This window comes from Teleopsis dalmanni, chromosome 2, assembly GCF_002237135.1.
Source record: "Teleopsis dalmanni isolate 2A chromosome 2, ASM223713v2, whole genome shotgun sequence".
NCBI lineage: Eukaryota > Metazoa > Arthropoda > Insecta > Diptera > Diopsidae > Teleopsis > Teleopsis dalmanni.
The window spans coordinates 179,798,822-179,812,653 of NC_051847.1; the positions used below are offsets into that span (position 1 = coordinate 179,798,822).

Genomic DNA, 13,832 nt, shown 5'->3' on the forward strand with positions numbered 1-13,832 from the left:
ATAATTTTTTTTTGGAATTTTGAACTGTTAAAACTCTTATACATATTTGTTTGCTTTAGTCTCAGAGTATAAAAAAATTATGTCATTTATTATCAATTATTGATTCTTTACAGCTCTGTAAAAAATCTTGAGTTTTATATAAATAATATAAATTTGTAAAACAAAAATTTTTAACTGTTTATTTTTGTATTAACATGGATAAGGTCTCGATGACAATCAATGTCAAATATTTTATGATACCTGCCCAAATCTAAAAATATCTTCTTAAAACACAATCAGTTTGAAAAATAACTAAATTTCTCTTTATATAACATATAATTAATGCAGTTTTTGTTTTTTTAGTTACAGTAAAAAATTGATTAAACAGATATATTATTATTAACAATTTATTAATTAAAGACAAATTTTACAACCAAATGCGTCTGTTCCATTATTTAACAATTCTTGCGAAGCTTTTGCGATTTTCTGAAGCAAATCACACATTTTGTGTTGAGTGTATACTTTATACAGTTTTCTATGTTCAGACGCTATTTCATCAGCAAGTTGAACGCATCCTAAATAATCTTCAGTTTTGAACATGACTTCAAATAGAAAATTTACAATTTCTGGTATGTAAATACTACGTAATTTTTCCATTTGTAAGGCTCGATTATTCCAGTCTGTTTTACTGATATAGCTAGGCCTCTCTTCTATGTCTGGATCAACAAGCCAACCGTTTCGTGGAAAAAGTAAAACGTTGTAAAGTGCATCACGTGTGACTAAAAATGAAATAAAAGTTGTATCTAAATAATTTTATTATAAATATTTTTTTTTACCTTCTGTGTGCTTATCAAACTTTGTTTTCCAACGATTTAGTTCTAATTGATGATTTTGATCTTTATACTCTGTTGCAATACGTTCGGTGAAAGTTGATTTTTCATCGGGTTCTTCTGGTTTTTTGGGTTTTTCTGCAGACAATTGTGACCAATCCATAAAATGATTTATAGACTCTAAATAAACACGATAACATAGATATTCTTTTACTGAACAATCTTCGCGTACAGGTAAATTATACTGGGATCCATAAAGTTCAAATATTTTTGCAACTGTATCTGCTGGAACCATACTAAATGCAGCACGTACACATTCAGTTTTGTTTTCAGCGAGAAAGAATCGTATCAGATTATTTGTCTGCCATAACAATTCCTCTCGCTGGACCGGTAAAAACGTCAGCCATTCCAATGCGTTAACTTTGGACTGATCATATTCAGTTATAACACCTGCCCGAATTGGTTGATTTTTTTCGGTATCAGTAGGAAAGCGTGATATTTGTTTTATCGTAGTGTGTTTTGTAATATTTTCCACATCCAACCTGGCACTCACAGCTGTTCTAACAGCTTCTGCTCTTTCTTGAGAGTCATTTATTAAATCTAAGTACTTAGCGTACAACACAATTTGAGATTTACCAGGTAATGCTGCAGTGTAAAATGAAATAAGCGATGAATTTCTCATGTTGATAAGAGCTTCAACATATGCTTCTATAACATTATCAGCATATTCTTCTTTATCAACGCGCCCGATTTGTCGTAAGAATAATACGATATGTGTTAAAAAACGCAGCATATGTGGAGTTAGTGGTTTGGATTTTTTACTTTCTTCAATCCATTTATTCATATCCTTTAAAAGTTCAGATGTGTTATCCATGATTAAATGCATTTGTATTATACCAACTTTACTACTTGCATAGTCGCGTATGGCAGAGTCTGAGTGGACCGATAATTCATTAAAAATTTGCTCTAAAGTCATTTTATTGTTCCAGTAATCATCTGGCATTGGAAGGTAGGTTTTTAGACAACAAGAACGAATTTCACTTTCAACTCGTATATCAATTTGTGTTTTAAGATAAGCCCACAACAAATCCTCCCAAGAGCCACGTAACAACATTTTAAGAGAGGTAAGATGTCCACAATAAGTCCCAGCTATGGCACGCGTATAGTCATCTTGTTTTTCTGAACTAGCCATATTCCAAGCACACTTTTTCCATAAATCACGTCGAGGATTGCCCTCGACAGGAACTTTTAAACTTTTATTTGATAAAACATTTTCATAATTTGGATCATCATGCAATCGCCAACCTTCCAATATCGCCGCACGCCATGTTTGTCCGCAGTATTTGGAAATGGCAATCGCTTCATTAATGCGGCCTTGACGTATCTCGTGAAATATTGATTTCGAGAGCCTGAAATTGTCTTCTTCATCAAGCATATGTAGCCGACGTTTTTCACGAACAGGCGCATCTGGATCAAGTGACTCTACTAGATTGTCGGTATATCCGAACGCTACAGATCTTGGAAATTTCTTTTGAAGTAAGGTATTCTCCCAACCAGCTGATGCGTCTTTAGAATGACCGATTTGGGAAGTTGTATCGCATAAATCATAGCAAGCTTCTAACCAATCAACTACTAATTGATATTCACGCAATGTAGAATTATCTAAATTAAAAAATGAGTAAATTAATAAATAATAGCAATAATAATTGCTCATTTAAAAAATGGCAAATTAAACACAAATCAAATATGCTATGTATATTATTGAGGCTTTAATAAAAGTAACCAATAACTTTTTTTTATTTATTTCATACAATGGAAGTAATACTACAAATCCTCCTATTACTTGTGACTAATGACAACCAAAAGCCATCATCTTATAAAGTACACAAAGAAACCTTCTTTCGAAAGTTATATGAGATCTGTTCCACGAGCTACTCGTAGTAACTTTCAGTAACACTGTGTATACACAAGTGCGTTCCACCAGTAAATTTTCGTGTATATTTTGTGTTTTACTTGAGATTTACTACGACTAGCTCATGGAACGGACCTATTACAACATTTACATATATAATAATTGTATCATTTATAAAAGGTAGAAGTATATATTCTCTAATTTATTAATTTCTTTAAATTAATTAATCGAATGGCCTAGTGGAGTATAAATAAAATTAGTGATCACTGTTAAATAAATGCTTACATGTATACAACTGAGTTACAACTTCCTTTTCCGACACTCCTAACGGGATTATTTCTAAATCATTGGCATTATCTGCTTGCAAAAAGAGTCTATCTTTATAAAGAGCATAAAGCAAGCGCCATGTCTTCATCTCGTCCTCCAGCCAGGCTGCATTTATTGCCTTTCTTTTCGTATTTCCGTCATGTAGTATATCCTTATGAGTTTCGAAAAGCATTTCAGCACACAAATGTACAATATCAAGAATTGTGTCAAATACTTCATTCTCATTGAAACGTGACTGCAATAACTCGTAAAACTGTGGAAACAATAAATCAGATTTTTCTCTGACTAATGTATACTGCGTCAATTTTTCTGAGCGTACAGCTTCTAAAAAAGATAATTCGGTTGTGCTCATTTCATCTATATCAGCAGGCAATACCCCTGGTCCAGTAGCATTGGAAGAATTGCTTAAACCATGCTGAGTGCGTTCTATTAAACTATATTCTTCCAACAAACGTTGCATTTTATTAGGCACGGGGGGCTCTGAACTTTCAGTCAATGTATCACCCGCTCGTGGGGGATGTTCTTCCAATAATTTTCGTAATTTACTGGGAAGAAAAACATTTCGAGCAGATGGACTATATGCAACATCCGGAAGATTGCGAACTGATTTAGACTGTGACAAATTAAGAGATTGATCCGCCATCGCTGGTTGCGTTAAATTATATGGAAACGTATTATAGATTATTTATAAAAGTAACAATATTAACATAACTATAAATAACGCCAATACAAAATAGCGGCGGCTCTTTGACAAGTACTTGCTGTCATATGCATAGAGCATAGCCAGTGTGGCCAATTACAAATATCACAATTTTCTTTTAAGTACTCTTTAGACTTGTATTTTGTTCATGAAAAAAATAAATTCACAGGGCAAATGTGGCAAAGATCGTTAAAAGTCTTTCATAAGATCGATGAGAAGACCGTTTGTAAGATTTTAGCTATTCTGGCACAAAAGTCTTTCAAAAAAGGCTTTCATTATTTGTAGTTCGTGATAGAAAGCTATTTTGTTCTACATGCTACTGCATGTATCTCACCGCAAGATGTATATTATTATTATAAATACATAATAATTGTTTTCTGAATTTAAGTCATGTCATGAAAGAAATGGCAACAGCTATTGCTGTATTAACGCAAAGGCAAAAAAAATTAATAAGTTTTAAAATTGTATCTTAAATATGTATAAATAAATAGATGAATAAATCAACATAAAATAAATAATGGAAATATATAAAAAATATATATATTAAATTCATATTTTATATAGTATATCAATACATTTACATCGAATTAAAAATTAAGTTCAAATTAACTGTTCCATAGTACGAATAGTTTAGTTGTAGTTGCTGTATTATTTATTAGGATATTGTATCATTTTCTATTTTAATAACTATATTATTTTATAACGGATATTTTAAAATATATGTATTCAATTCATGTACAATGTTAACAATGTGATTAGATTTGTTATTTTTTAATATATCGCATTATAAATGATAACGGCAAAACAATCACTTAATTATTTTATTCAGTTAGTTATTATTCAAATGACACTACAAACGATCAAAAACTTTGGTAATGCAAAAAATATCGTGAACAGTATGGTACTGTACATACGAATTTATCGACTATTTATCCGTTTTTATATGTTCTTTAACTGTCTGATTCGTACGATGTGATTGCTCCTGCTGAAATAACTTCTTATTTTATGATTCAAAATAATTGCAATAATAATAAAATAATGTATTATTATTGTTAGGAGATTATTATTGTTATTTTATATTTAATTTGTATAATTCCATTTCCGGTGAAATATAGTTTTCGCGGCAAACTTTGTATTCATATAACACACGATGTTTGTTTATTTATCGATAATAAATTGCAGAAAGAAAAATCAAATTAATTTGATATTTTGTCAAGCAGTCTGTGGGTGCGCATGTTTTGTTCTATTTCTTTCGAGGTGCAGATGTTCGTACAAATATATTTCACTGACACATTCTAAATGCATGATCATGCAAACTGATCGCTGTAGTTGCCTTGAAAAAACTAACTAACTACAGTTTCTAAAATTTTTTTACGCAAAGAAAATAAGAACAATATATGTATATATTTATTATCAAAAAAAAAACTAATATAAAGTACTTACTTTATTATTAAATATTTCAGTTTTATTGTTGAAATAGTAACAGAAATTAATTAATCAAATGTCAGAATATATTCATGTTATAAAAAGTGCTTACAATTTCAACCCTGTAATTTGTAAATAGAAACCCTAAGTACAATGTGGTAAATTTTTTGCAGTCGTCAGTTCATTAATGAAAGCTGTTCATGCAATACATTACATCGATAAATAAATTAGCAATATGCCGAAGAAAAAAACTGGTCAGAGGAAAAAAGCTGAGAAACAAAAATTGCGGTTAAAGGAAATACGTAGCAGGGAATCATCATTAGCTGACATGCCATGTAACGCCCCAATGGATTGTGAGAAATGCGAAAAGAAGCAAAAATCTCGGGCATTTTGCTACTTTTGCCAAAGTTTACAAAGATTGCCTATGTGTGCACACTGCGGTAAAATAAAGTGCATGCTTAAGACAGGGGATTGCGTAGTGAAGCATCCTGGTGTGTTTACAACTGGTCTTGGTATGGTTGGAGCTATATGTGACTTTTGTGAAGCTTGGGTATGTCATGGGCGAAAATGCCTGCAATCACATGCATGCACTTGCCCATTACAGAATGCGGTATGTCTAGAATGTGAACGTGGCGTTTGGGAACATGGTGGACGTATATTTAAATGTTCATTTTGTAATGGTTTCTTGTGTGAAGATGACCAATTTGAACACCAAGCTTCATGTCAAGTTTTAGAATCAGAGAACTACAAATGTCAATCATGCAATCGTTTAGGTCAATATTCATGTTTACGTTGTAAAACATGTTACTGTGAAGATCATGTGCGACGTAAAGGATTCAAATATGATAAAAATAAAGCTATACCGTGTCCAAAATGTAATTATGAAACATCTGTAACTAAAGACCTTAGTATGTCCACTAGATCGCATAAATTTGGTCGCCAACAACAAGGTGGAATGGACGAAAGTGATGATGATTATGATGGCTACGATGCTAGTTACAGCGGTAGGAATAATCAATACTCCCTTTGTTATTATATGGTTATATTCTTATAATCGTTGTAGGTTGGAACCGTGATGATGACTACACAGACGATGAAACGGAAGACGACGAGGATGACAACGAAGACGACGACGAAGAAGATGAAGAAACTGCAAGTAATAACTCCGATAATGTAGAAAACGATAAAATTAAAAATTAATTTATTAAATATTTTTAATTAAAAAAGTCGTATTCATTATTCTGGTGCAGTTATTGGTGTATTCCACAATTTTTTACAGGCAGGACATTTCGATTGTTTAATTAAATACGTCCGTAAACAATCATTATGTAATTTATCGTTGCATTCTGAGCATTTGATACCCTGCAATATATTTAAATACATATAGCTGAAGCGAAATTGAATAACGGCATTTTAATTTTCACTTACCCACCAAACAATTTTTTTGCATAAAGTGCATTCCTTTACATGCTCTGGAAAATTTGATTTAATATGAGCACCGTATTCTACCAACATCTTTACCCCAAAAAAAACATTGTCTCCAATTTCTACAAAATAACCCTGCTCAATCCAAATATTTAAAAGTTCTTGCATACGATCTTTAGTCATTTTATGCTGTGTAGCTGGCAAAGTATTTGTTATGGTATAAACTGTATTCCAAGGGATACTGTAATTATCCTGAACGGCCATGTTTTCTAACAACTTTGAGAAATAATGACGCTCAACATCGGAATAATGATATTGCAACTTTCCACATTCTGATTCTACCGTCCATGAATGTATCAGTAACTCCTCATTATTAAGTGGATGTTTCATATAAGTTAGTGTTTGGTTTATTTGTATCAATTCCTTATTAATTTCTTTTACAAAGTTTATTACTTCTGGCCCCGTAGGTACTGAGACTCCATCTAATACGACATATAAGACGTAATTTATAAATATAAAGCATATTTAAAACCACTTACAAGATTCGCATAATGGAACCAATATTTTGTTTATATCAGACACTTTTATAACACCACGGTTAATACAATTTCTTGCAAATAACTTCTTTACGTTGTCCATTGCAAGAATTATTTCTTACTTTCGAATAAGCGCAATTCTTTTGACACTTCAGCTGTCATTTTAGTACAAAACTGTCAGGTTGCATTTGGTTAAAATGATTGTAATACACAATACAAAATTTGAATTTTTTTTATTTATTAACTTAAAAATAAATACTATTTCAAACAGCCTATGAGTTCTCAGATTCCTTAAACCTATAAAGAAATATATAAAGTTTTGCTTATTTTGATCTACTAATATATACTTCCAATATAATGCATACCTGCATTTCAGACATGTAAAGAAAACTGTTTGTCCTTCATCCGCAGAACGTAATTGTAATGTCGCATATGACATTTTGTCATGTCCACATTGTGAGCATTTTCGTTCAACAATAGGACCACTTGGCTCCTCGCTCTTGTTTACACTTTCCGGCTTACAACTTAGTTTCTTTGGGTCGTATGTATTAAAATGTATAGTATATTCAATTTCCTGTTCTCCTAAAACTAAAATCAAACGCAATATGGTTCAAAATTTATTTAAAGAAATAAAATCAAATATTACCATCTGGGCTGAAAACCTTTTTGCAGTTATAACATGTAACATTTTCAGTTGGCCGAAGTGGTGGAAATATTGAGCCACATGTTGGACAAAATCCCGGGTGTGTTTTAAACATATCCATTTTTAATTGAAAAGAATTTAGTAGTGTGGCACAACTTGATTTATTATTACTATTAATTAAGGTTACCTTATGTCTTTTTATATAAACCAAACAGGGTTGTATTAAAAAATTAAAAATTTTGTGTCTGCTATTCTGGAAGCACTTGACTGGGGTATATTGAACTATACATAAGCAATTTAAAATTTGTGTAAAACCCAAACACTTAAGTATACAGAAATCATTTCCAAGTTAAATAGTTTCGCATATAAAATTTTTTTGTTTATTTCCCGATATTATATTGGGTGTTTATGTGAGCAACACAAACATCAAAGATAATATTAATACTGTCTAAAACGAGGCAATTTGCAATATCAGAAAAAGCAATACTGTGCGAATAGTTTTCTTTCTTTTAATACAATTTCTATTTTCCATATTTCTAATTTATGCACTAAATAACATAACACAGCAGACATTTTAAACTCATTGTAATATTATACATAACACTCTATACCCAATGTGTTGAGTACGATCCTTTTTTGTAAGACTACTTTAAGTTTAACTGCTTTTACTAGCTTATGTCGGAGTTAGGATAACATGTAAAGATAAAAGTTATAATAATTTAATTCAAAGATTAAATATAAAAGTTAGGTATTAAATTTTATTTGTATACGTAGATTTTATTTTTTATACATAGATAATATCTATGAACCTTGTTAGTAATTAGTTTCAACAAAGTAAAACTTAGTAAAATTGCAAATATTATTCTTCCATTTTTAAATAATATTCGAAAAATTATTTGAGCATATACTTATATATACTTATATATCCCGAACATGTTAATATGGATTTTATAATTTAATTTCATCTAAAATATTCATGTCTTTTAGCCTGAAAAATATATGTCTACATAAAATCATACCTATATCATCTGATATTTACCTCAGAAGCCTTAAGTCGATTTTTTGGATTATATACAACTAAATTTGATACCAAATTAATTTCAACTGCATGTGTACAACTAGGAAATAAGTTATCCCAATGAATTCCAACTGCATTAGGAAATCTATACAATTAAATATTCTTTTAAAATTATATTATTAAAATATCTCAATTCTAAATTTGTTACCGTATTTTATTGAAATCTGGCAAAGATTTAAGTTCAGGCCATTCATTCAGTTGCGGACTACCTAGCGTTCTTATGACTAAAGCAAGCTGTTCAATGTCAGTCGTACCCTAATAGGTAATATATAACTTTTTTAACAGAAAAGTACAACAACAATTTACAACAATTGACGTACAGCGAATAAAGGAACTCCTCTTAACATTTCAGCTATAACACATCCTGCTGCCCATATATCCACACCAGGTGTATATTTCTGACTGCCCCATAAAATTTCAGGTGCTCGATACCAACGTGTAGACACTTGCGGAGAATACAATTTATCTTCCTCTTCTGAAAAATACAGACGTGCAAGTCCAAAATCTGCAATTTTCAAAACATCATTTTGGCTGATAAGAAGATTGGCTGGTTTTATATCCTACAAACAAACAATATAATATAGTTACTAATAACTGAATAGGCTGTTGTTGTCTTTTAAAAATATTAATTAATAATTTAATAGATAATTATAAATAGTTATAATCTAACACCTATTTTACAACTTACCCTATGCATAATACCAAGTCCGTGCAAATACTCAATACCCTTCATCATCATCAACGAGAATTTTCGTACTTGTTGCCTGCTTAAGGGGCTTGCTTCGTTTTTAAGTTTGGCATACAGGGTATCTGGCATATATTCAAGCACTAAAGACAATCCAATAAGGTCTGGATATATGTCAATAATAGTTATTATCTAAAAGATACTAGAATTTTGTATAATTGTCACTATTATCTGTATAAACTTTTTATTTACATTATCTGATTTACATAATTGTAAAGTTTTGATTTCTCGCAAAGTGCTCAATGAAATATTTCCAAATTTATTTTTTAATGCAACTTTTTTGATAGCCACTTCTTTATTACGATGTAAATCGATAGCTTTGAAAACGAATCCATGCACTCCCTCGCCTATTTTTTCTAGCATTTTATAACGACCTGGAGCATAATCTTCCATTGTTTTATATATTTCAAATCAACAGCGTTATATTACAAATTTAATTTTTTAACAATATAATTGCAAATTGAATTGCATATCAATTATTTGTCGATAAAAAATTTTAGTTGTTTATGTTTTCAACTCAAAGTCGTTACTAGGACAACAATGTACACATAGATCCGGTAATTTTTTCAATTTCACTTCAACTAACACAAATTTACTTTCTAATCTTATATATGGGTTCATAGACCTAAGAACAACCCTCAAAACTCTTTGTTTACGAAGACTGTCATGAAAACAAAAAGTGATTTTTAAAAAACCGGTCAACTGTTTAGATTATTTACGATATTTTGATTTTATTATGAATGTGGTCCAAAAGGATTTGTCAAATTTTAACGCATGTCCAATAAAGCTATAATATCCTCTGTACTTGAAACTTACCAAAGGTTGTAAGATACAGAAATTTTCAGACACTTCGCAATGAGAACTCGGATCAAAATTTTATATTAAAAGATGTTTTAAAGAAAAATTATATAAAACTTATAATAGTAATGTAAGTAACATCCATGTTATATCAATTTTTATTTAAATATTGTTGAGTATCAAAAACAAGTGAATGATTAAAGTTTTTAATAATTTCGACATCCTTGATAAAAATCAATAATTTAAATTACAAGTAATATTTTATTTTAAATATAAAATACCTTGAAATTTTATTAAATAAATTTTAAATGAAAACGTGTAAAGACATAAGTTTAAATCATTGATTTTTAAAAAGTTTTATTATAATTGAAAAGAAAAATGGTTCGATTATACAGATATTGGGGGATACACATTATATACACACCCAAAACCCAACAAACGAAAAGCATATACAATTAAGCCAAATTAAAGGTACAATGTTGGTATAAATAAAAGGGTCTAATATCTCTGATAATCAGAATCTCTTTCAGAATCTGTTATGATAAAAAGATTGAAAAATTAATCGTACATATGTGCTATTCAATGTGTGACAAAATTTGTTTGACAGTTTTAAGAAACCATTTTTTGGAAGTGTATTCCCAAAGTGTTTAATTGTGACAAGATTATTTATAATTCCAACATTGAGCATGGAATTATTATTTTAAAATTGGTGCATTTTTTATCGACTTTGACAAAGATTTAATCTGAAAACATATAGAAACTTAGGTTTCAGAGAAGAATTAGTTTCGTTTGTTTTAAGCGAAAAAAATATTATCTATTTCCACACCCTTACTCCTTTTTAAAGATTAATGAAATGAACTTCATCAAAACGTTATGTCTTTATCCACCAGAAAATTATTTTAACTAGGTCGCTACTCAGCAACTTTAATCTTCTATGATGAATTAATTTTAAAAAAATGTCTGATGTACCAGAATACCCTCTATGGCTGGTGATGAGAGTTCTAATTATAATCCGTGCTTTGCTATGAGCTAGAAATAGGTTCTATAGCAGAAATTATTAATCTTGTCGATAAATAAGTTATTATCAGAATTCAACGGAGCTCTTATTAAAATGGATTATCTAAATAGTCACAGACACTTATGAATCAAAGTGCTTTAGACACTAACTCGCATTTGATCAAGAAAACAAGCAGAAGGTAAATAAGTAATCAACAACGAAACAAATCAAGTCTTTGTCAGACCATTCGAATTATGTTCGGGTAGGACTGGTTACTATATTAAAGATCTATTTCGGTTTACAGAAGTTGTGAAACTGTTAATGATATTGGAAACAATATTTTTGGAAACAATATATTTAACAAAGAAACGTTTTTTTAAATATAGAAATACTGAATATATAGAAATACTGAAAAATGTAATTTTCAAGAGTATATGTATATTAAAAGTAAAATTTGGCTCTAAACACAGTTACATGGCTCCTCTTTGAACATACTTTTGTACCTGGCAGTAAGCGAAACAGTTAGAAGGAACTCTATTGGGAACATAAATCTCAATCTATTCTACTAAATATAAATGTAGAATCACTTAACAATTATAGAATAAATGGAATATAAACTAACACTGTTACGTTAAACCTGAAAATTAATATAATAGAAATCGGCACGAGTAATAGATCTAAATAATAGAGATCTAAATAAGAATCAAATTATTAATATTAATACATAGGTATATTATATAATATATATATATAAGAACTTCAGAAAATAAGCATAGTAATGAATAAATAATATAGACAGAGGTAAGGTATATCTCGTCTTTAATATGTGGATATTTTTTTATTAAATATTTGCTTCTGCAATATGCTATGGTGCTATTTAGTAGAACCAGAAAAAAACCGTTTCTTTGTAAAGATGGCTTGAATTCAATTCATAACATATCATCACAACTTATGATATAATTCATGTCTCTCCTAGAATATTTGTTTTTGTGTATTTGGTTTTCAAAAATAATTTATCTGTGTAAAGAGTAAGAATTAGATTCCCAGAATGCAATATTAATATAGTTTCGTCTGTAACATAAATCTTTAGATTAAGTTAGACTAATCTGACTAGCTGTCCCTAGACCTTTAACATGTAAGATGCCTACAGCAGAGCATAGAACATCAGATATGTTTCAAAATCTCTTTTAGTCTTTATGGTTTGATAACAAAAAACATATAACATATATATAAAAAATATATATAAAAAACTTGATAACATATATACCCGTCTATTCGCAGCTAATATTTCTATGGTTTCAATGCTTTGTGGAAAAAGTGATGTGGTATAATATGAATTATACGTTCGTCGTTTTTGATTAATCTGTGTAGATGTTATGGGTGATATTGTCACGTTTCATGCCAATATAAATCTTTATTTTGTGTTCTGTCACCTTCAATGAAGCATAACTAAAATCTGTGGAACATTTATTATCACAATGAAGATATATTCAAGTGAAAGGTTTAGTTATTGGAAGTTTATGACAAATGATAATGAAAAGGTTAAGATTGAGGTTTATCATTGCATACAAATCGCTTAATTCAAATAGTGGTTGTGAAAAGTTTTTGGAAATATTTCTCACTGTAATACGAGTATGACAATCGCTTTCAAAAGCTAATAAATTTTTAATTAATTCTTGACGACGGCTTTAATAATAATAATATTTAATAATAATAATATTTAATAATAATAATATTTAATAATAATAATATTTAATAATAATAATAATAATAATAATAATAATAATAATAATAATAATAATAATAATAATAATTATTAACATATCTGTGAAAAATAATTTCATATTTTTCAGCATGAAAACTTTGGTGGTAATTGCACTTCTCATATTCACTTGGAATGAAATATATGCTCGTACTGCAAAACGTTCTGATGTCTACATAGCAGGATTTTTCCCATATGGCGATGGAGTTGAGAATTCAGAAACTGGTAACAAAATAACTATATTTCCAAAATTTTGTAAACTAGAAAATATAATCTTTAAAGGACGTGGTGTTATGCCAAGTGTTAAATTGGCTTTATCGCATGTAAATGAGCATCCAAGAATATTAACTAATTATCGTTTACATATGTGGTGGAATGATACAGAGGTATTCAAATGACTGATAAATAATAAAGTTTTTTTAACATATTTATACATATATTTTTTATATATTTATAGTGCAATGCTGCGGTGGGTGTAAAATCATTTTTTGATATGATGCACTCAGGTCCCAATAAACTTATGTTATTTGGTGCAGCTTGCACCCATGTAACTGATCCGATTGCGAAGGCTAGTAAACATTGGCATCTGACACAGCTTTCATACGCAGATACGCATCCTATGTTTACGAAGGATGCATTTCCTAATTTTTTTCGTGTAGTACCCTCGGAAAATGC

General features: G+C 29.8%; 6 protein-coding genes across 6 annotated transcripts in view; 2 read left to right on the forward strand and 4 right to left on the reverse strand.

Moving 5' to 3' along the window:
• Positions 1 to 370: 370 nt before the first annotated feature.
• Positions 371 to 3,836, reverse strand: LOC119679416 (nuclear pore complex protein Nup107). The gene is made up of 3 exons (XM_038091760.1): positions 3,007 to 3,836; positions 816 to 2,471; positions 371 to 758 (listed from the first exon to the last, which is right to left on the reverse strand). Exons 1-3 carry the CDS (start codon positions 3,689 to 3,691, stop codon positions 394 to 396), a joined length of 2,706 nt encoding a protein of 901 aa, XP_037947688.1. The 5' UTR covers positions 3,692 to 3,836; the 3' UTR covers positions 371 to 393.
• Positions 3,837 to 5,223: 1,387 nt separating this feature from the next.
• On the forward strand, positions 5,224 to 6,393 carry LOC119677855 (zinc finger protein 330 homolog). The gene is made up of 2 exons (XM_038089411.1): positions 5,224 to 6,177; positions 6,237 to 6,393. Exons 1-2 carry the CDS (start codon positions 5,409 to 5,411, stop codon positions 6,371 to 6,373), a joined length of 906 nt encoding a protein of 301 aa, XP_037945339.1. The 5' UTR covers positions 5,224 to 5,408; the 3' UTR covers positions 6,374 to 6,393.
• On the reverse strand, positions 6,346 to 7,344 carry LOC119677856 (non-structural maintenance of chromosomes element 1 homolog). Its single transcript, XM_038089413.1, has 3 exons — positions 7,138 to 7,344; positions 6,602 to 7,080; positions 6,346 to 6,535 (listed from the first exon to the last, which is right to left on the reverse strand). Exons 1-3 carry the CDS (start codon positions 7,235 to 7,237, stop codon positions 6,410 to 6,412), a joined length of 705 nt encoding a protein of 234 aa, XP_037945341.1. The 5' UTR covers positions 7,238 to 7,344; the 3' UTR covers positions 6,346 to 6,409.
• A 44-nt stretch (positions 7,345 to 7,388) lies between these two features.
• LOC119677857 (DNA-directed RNA polymerase I subunit RPA12-like) lies at positions 7,389 to 7,931 on the reverse strand. The gene is made up of 3 exons (XM_038089414.1): positions 7,781 to 7,931; positions 7,500 to 7,722; positions 7,389 to 7,431 (listed from the first exon to the last, which is right to left on the reverse strand). The coding sequence occupies exons 1-3, from the start codon at positions 7,896 to 7,898 to the stop codon at positions 7,407 to 7,409; spliced, it is 366 nt and encodes a 121-aa protein (XP_037945342.1). The 5' UTR covers positions 7,899 to 7,931; the 3' UTR covers positions 7,389 to 7,406.
• An 870-nt stretch (positions 7,932 to 8,801) lies between these two features.
• LOC119676285 (cyclin-dependent kinase 20-like) lies at positions 8,802 to 9,993 on the reverse strand. Its single transcript, XM_038087524.1, has 5 exons — positions 9,793 to 9,993; positions 9,544 to 9,732; positions 9,176 to 9,415; positions 9,004 to 9,110; positions 8,802 to 8,940 (listed from the first exon to the last, which is right to left on the reverse strand). Exons 1-5 carry the CDS (start codon positions 9,991 to 9,993, stop codon positions 8,802 to 8,804), a joined length of 876 nt encoding a protein of 291 aa, XP_037943452.1.
• Positions 9,994 to 11,538: 1,545 nt separating this feature from the next.
• Positions 11,539 to 13,832, forward strand: part of LOC119676286 (gamma-aminobutyric acid type B receptor subunit 2-like) — a 3,716-nt gene continuing 1,422 nt past the window's right edge. The window contains exons 1-4 of the mRNA XM_038087525.1: positions 11,539 to 11,594; positions 13,249 to 13,382; positions 13,440 to 13,543; positions 13,615 to 13,815. Coding sequence (XP_037943453.1) covers positions 11,539 to 11,594; positions 13,249 to 13,382; positions 13,440 to 13,543; positions 13,615 to 13,815 — 495 coding nt within the window. The remainder of the gene's footprint in view (positions 11,595 to 13,248; positions 13,383 to 13,439; positions 13,544 to 13,614; positions 13,816 to 13,832) is intronic.

Excerpts from the sequence above, each read along its gene's own strand:
- LOC119677856 (XM_038089413.1), bottom strand. The coding sequence starts at position 7,237 with ATGGACAACGTAAAGAAGTTATTTGCAAGAAATTGTATTAACCGTGGT. Across the intron at positions 7,081-7,137 it reads GGTTCCATTATGCGAATCTT|ATGGAGTCTCAGTACCTACG; the intron begins GTAAGTGGTTTT and ends ATGTCGTATTAG. Across the intron at positions 6,536-6,601 it reads GCAAAAAAATTGTTTGGTGG|GGTATCAAATGCTCAGAATG; the intron begins GTAAGTGAAAAT and ends AATATATTGCAG.
- LOC119679416 (XM_038091760.1), bottom strand. The coding sequence starts at position 3,691 with ATGGCGGATCAATCTCTTAATTTGTCACAGTCTAAATCAGTTCGCAAT. Across the intron at positions 2,472-3,006 it reads TGTAACTCAGTTGTATACAT|ATAATTCTACATTGCGTGAA; the intron begins GTAAGCATTTAT and ends TTTTTAATTTAG. Across the intron at positions 759-815 it reads GTTTGATAAGCACACAGAAG|TCACACGTGATGCACTTTAC; the intron begins GTAAAAAAAAAT and ends TTTCATTTTTAG.
- LOC119677855 (XM_038089411.1), top strand. The coding sequence starts at position 5,409 with ATGCCGAAGAAAAAAACTGGTCAGAGGAAAAAAGCTGAGAAACAAAAA. Across the intron at positions 6,178-6,236 it reads CTACGATGCTAGTTACAGCG|GTTGGAACCGTGATGATGAC; the intron begins GTAGGAATAATC and ends TAATCGTTGTAG.
- LOC119677857 (XM_038089414.1), bottom strand. The coding sequence starts at position 7,898 with ATGGATATGTTTAAAACACACCCGGGATTTTGTCCAACATGTGGCTCA. Across the intron at positions 7,723-7,780 it reads AAAGGTTTTCAGCCCAGATG|TTTTAGGAGAACAGGAAATT; the intron begins GTAATATTTGAT and ends GTTTGATTTTAG. Across the intron at positions 7,432-7,499 it reads TTTACATGTCTGAAATGCAG|GTTTAAGGAATCTGAGAACT; the intron begins GTATGCATTATA and ends ATTTCTTTATAG.
- LOC119676285 (XM_038087524.1), bottom strand. The coding sequence starts at position 9,993 with ATGGAAGATTATGCTCCAGGTCGTTATAAAATGCTAGAAAAAATAGGC. Across the intron at positions 9,111-9,175 it reads GAGGAGTTCCTTTATTCGCT|GGTACGACTGACATTGAACA; the intron begins GTACGTCAATTG and ends ATTACCTATTAG. Across the intron at positions 8,941-9,003 it reads CCAGATTTCAATAAAATACG|ATTTCCTAATGCAGTTGGAA; the intron begins GTAACAAATTTA and ends TTAATTGTATAG.